General features: G+C 32.3%; 1 protein-coding gene across 1 annotated transcript in view; it reads left to right on the top strand.

Moving 5' to 3' along the window:
- Window positions 1-4,115, top strand: part of LOC111086142 (epidermal growth factor receptor kinase substrate 8-like) — an 18,689-nt gene extending 14,574 nt beyond the window's left edge. Inside the window, exons 7-8 of the mRNA XM_022387810.1 lie at window positions 869-1,067; window positions 2,308-4,115. Of these exons, the coding sequence (XP_022243518.1) occupies window positions 869-1,067; window positions 2,308-2,405 (297 nt within the window). The 3' untranslated portion in view covers window positions 2,406-4,115. The remainder of the gene's footprint in view (window positions 1-868; window positions 1,068-2,307) is intronic.
- The last annotated feature ends 367 nt before the right edge of the window (window positions 4,116-4,482 follow it).

The raw sequence follows: 4,482 nt of genomic DNA, 5'->3' as shown, positions 1-4,482 counted from the left end.
TTTTCTGTAAGATGTTTATATAGTCTCTTGTACCATCTCCACATAGTCTCTTTTTCTGTAAGATGTTTATATAGTCTCTTGTACCATCTCCACATAGTCTCTTTTTCTGTGAGATGTTTATATAGTCTCTTGTACCATCTCCACATAGTCTCTTTTTCTGTGAGATGTTTATATAGTCTCTTGTACCATCTCCACATAGTCTCTTTTTCTGTAAGATGTTTATATAGTCTCTTGTACCATCTCCACATAGTCTCTTTTTCTGTAAGATGTTTATATAGTCTCTTGTACCATCTCCACATAGTCTCTTTTTGTAGAATGCTTACGTAGTCTTTTGTATCATCTCCACATAGTCGCCTCTTCTTGTAGAATATTTACGGACTCTCTTGTATCATCATCTCCACACAGTCTCTTTTTCTTGTAGAATACTTACATAGTATCTTATACCAGCTCCACATGATCTTCTTTTGTAAAATGTTTACAAAGTCCCTTGTATCATTTACACGAATACTTTTCTTGTACCATCTCCAACCTCCATATAGTCTCCTTCTCTTATAGAATGTTTACCTAGTCTCTTATACCATATCCAAATAGTCTCTTCTTCTTGTACAATGTTTACGTAGTCTTTTGTGTCATAATCACATAGTCTCTTCTTCTTGTACAATGTTTACATAGTCTCTTATACCATATCCAAATAGTCTCTTCTTTTTGTATAATGTTTACATAGTCTCTTGTACCAGTTCCACGAGAACTTTTCTTGTATCACCTCCAACTAGTCTATTCCGGAAATTGTTGCTGTGTATCATTAACATGGGTTTGTAGCTGTATATCTTATCGTGTGTATTTTAAAGCTTCTTGTATTTTCTTTCAGTACAAAACATATAGCAGCCGAGAACTTCAGACCATATTAGCTGAAAGACGACGAAAAATCGAAAACAGTACAGACAGTACTATCACCCAAAGCGAAGGCATGGTAAAGTTATTTAATGGCAGCAGTCACAGCTCTGACTCCGGCATTTCTAGTAACGGTTCTGACTCCGACCTTTCAAATACAGGCTCTGATCAGGAAGGTACTGGAAACTTAATAAATTGTACTTGTTCTAATATCCGGTAGATATGATATCCAAAATGAAGTAAAAGTATGATCACGAAGATACTGGGAACTTAATAAACTGTACTTGTTCTAATATCCGGTAGATATGATATCCAAAATGAAGTAAAAGTATGATCACGAAGATACTGGGAACTTAATAAACTGTACTTGTTCTAATATCCGGTAGATATGATATCCAAAATGAAGTAAAAGTATGATCACGAAGATACTGAGAACTTAATAAACTGTACTTGTTCTAATATCCGGTAGATATAATATCCAAAATGAAGTAAAAGTATGATCACGAAGATACTGGGAACTTAATAAACTGTACTTGTTCTAATATCCGGTAGATATAATATCCAAAATGAAGTAAAAGTATGATCACGAAGATACTGGGAACTTAATAAACTGTACTTGTTCTAATATCTGGTAGATATTAAATATGAAGTAAAATTCTGATGTTTAAGTTATCAGTAGAAAAATTCCACTTGACTTATTGCCTTATTTATAATCAAATGAATGAGCAATTGAAAGATAAAAATATTCCCTTACTTTTGAAGTCAGCATCATATAATTGTGAAATTCAAAACAGAATATTTACTGGGACATATAAGAAGCTGTATGTAGATTAAGTGTTTTATAACGATATAATTCGGAGTTCAATTCCTGTGACATAGATAGACCATCGTGTAGCTTAGCTTAATGTATCCGAAATACAGCGTTTTTGAGTTATTTGCCAGAAATGAAAGTGTAAGATTTCGGTGACTGTAGTAAATGTTGATTATTTTACTTTCTTGTATGAGCAAAAGAACGAATTAATTAATTTTTTTGTGTTTTATTTTTATATTTGTACTATTTTAGTAAAAGCAGAACTATCAATTAACTCCCATTTTAGTACGTTGTCGTGTATTACAAAAAATATGTTGATTATGTAAGTACACGTACAATACACCTGGGTAATTTTTTTTTCCAAATAATAACCCGTTTTTCAAGTCTACAGATTTCAACATTTACGATATGTTACAAATGATTCGTTTCCGTTGGATTGTAACTATGTTTAGTAAATATTATCGACGTAAGGGATAATTACATTTACTACATAAGGCACCTTCTTTTATACAAACTTGATATATGTACTTATAAGTAGTAAATTGTTAAACTTTCACTTTTATGTTTGTATTGCTGCTAAAACTGATTTGTTGATTTTTTTTTAGCCAAGATCACAACACCATCTAGGGAGAATAAAGAAAAACAAAAGGCAACGTACGAGTGGCAAAGAAGACAGCTGCTGGCACAGGCTATGAGTAATTAAAATGGCTTCTAACTGTCACGTGCTCAAAGTGTATTTCAATTAGGTCCTTGAAAATTAATTTACCTTGACCACGTGACTTGTGATTTATTAAGTATCGATTACCTTGCGAAATTTGTTCTAAAATGATCGGACAGAACACCAGGAAGTCTTTTATTATGGGATGAATGAAGAAACAATTTTCGAAATTTTTTATACAAAATGATTTTATCAATTATCATGTTTATTGGAGAAGGCACTAGAACAACAAAAATGAACACGACTTTGTCCAATAACTGCTAATGTCGATATATATACATGTAAGTTTAACATAAATATTGATTAATTGATATAGAATAATAATGAAAGTGAAGATTGTTGTAAAATGTTACATTGTTGAAATATAAAGCTTAATAATGCAGAATTTTCTAACAATTAATATGAACGTCAGTAAGGTCTATGGCAATAAATTATAGACGCATCGCTATCTGAAAAATGTCAAAGTTGAAACTTATATATTACTTTGGCAGAAATGTCTAACATTGAATGTGAAAATTAACGTGATAGATATACATAACGTTATCATATGCCACTAATGATAGCAAGTAAATTGTCATCCAAAGTAATTAAGATGAGGTCTTATTCATCTCTTGGTGTTGTATATCTTTAGAAAATAACAGAAATGATAATTTCAAGAGTTTGAATATTAAGTTTTATCTGTATTTTACCATAAAGTTCTATTGAAGTCAAAGTACATATTTTTTGTTTTTATATTTTTCAAGTATAAATTATTTCATGTCAAAAGTGCGGAAGGTTTAGCCGATTGTTGGTATCACTGGTGTATCTATTAGCTATTCACCAGGGGTCCTAATTGAATAGCGTCTTGCAAGTATCTGAAACAAATTATATAAACCGTGAAAATATCACCAATAATTAAATGCTCTTAGGTTTTTATTGTCTACCTATTAATGTAGCCACCATGTTTATAAAATGTTCAGGATTGCTTAGAACATGTCGTTCCAATGAGGAACATATATCTAACCAGTGTAGTCAACAGCGGTAATATATTTTATTATTTTCGTTTCCCAGTGATGTACATATTCATTTTTGATTTAACATGCGTTTATTGATTAGAAATTTAATATTTTGTTCATGATCAACCTTACAATTATGCTTGAGTGTTCAACCTTGAAAGTAGAAGTTCTAATTTTCATAAAACGTGAAAAAGGTGAAACGTTGGACTGCTGCCAGAAACATTACTGACGTTTCCATACGTTCACGTGAAACTAGGGCCTTCTGTTTACACTGTAATCTTCTGTCTTAGTGCTTTGGCTTGTAACAAAAGCTAACATTTGTGTTGTCTTCTCACTCGTGCGATTGATTTACGAAATCAAGACTCAGCTGGCTGTCTTCTCAGTAAAACAGATAGTTGTATTATTTGATGTGTCAGTTGGCTGACTTTGGAATATATATTCGTATTATCTTCTTGAAACCTTTCCTCTTGAGAGTAACCATATTTGTGTTGTTCTCTATTGGTTAATGGTAAGACGTGTTTTCGTTAGCTGATCAGGGAAACCTCTCTCTGAACTATTATGACATGGTAGAGAGGATAATTAGTATCTACCATAGTTCTTCCAAGTCAGTAAGTTATACTCCAAATAGAGAACTATATTTAGAGACTTTACAAGAAGAGACTAAGTGAAGATAGTATAAGAGACTCAGTAAACATACTATAAGATGTTGAAAATACGCAGATACAAACCCTTAAGATAACACATACTAAACCCCGTTAAAACACACAACTACAATCCCCTGTTAAGATTCACAGTTACAAACCTCCATTAACATACACAGCTACAAACCACTGTTGAAAATACACAGCTACTAACCCCATTTAAAGATACACAGCTACTAACCACTGTTGAAAATACACAGCTACAAACCCTTAAGATAACACATACTAAACCCCGTTAAAACACACAACTACAATCCCCTGTTAAGAATCACAGTTACAAACCTCCATTAACATACACAGCTACAAACCACTGTTGAAAATACACAGCTACTAACCCCATTTAAAGATACACAGCTACTAACCACT

Source organism: Limulus polyphemus, unplaced genomic scaffold (assembly GCF_000517525.1).
Source record: "Limulus polyphemus unplaced genomic scaffold, Limulus_polyphemus-2.1.2 Scaffold879, whole genome shotgun sequence".
NCBI classification, from domain to species: domain Eukaryota; kingdom Metazoa; phylum Arthropoda; class Merostomata; order Xiphosura; family Limulidae; genus Limulus; species Limulus polyphemus.
This window is presented reverse-complemented; position numbering and strand designations above follow the sequence as displayed.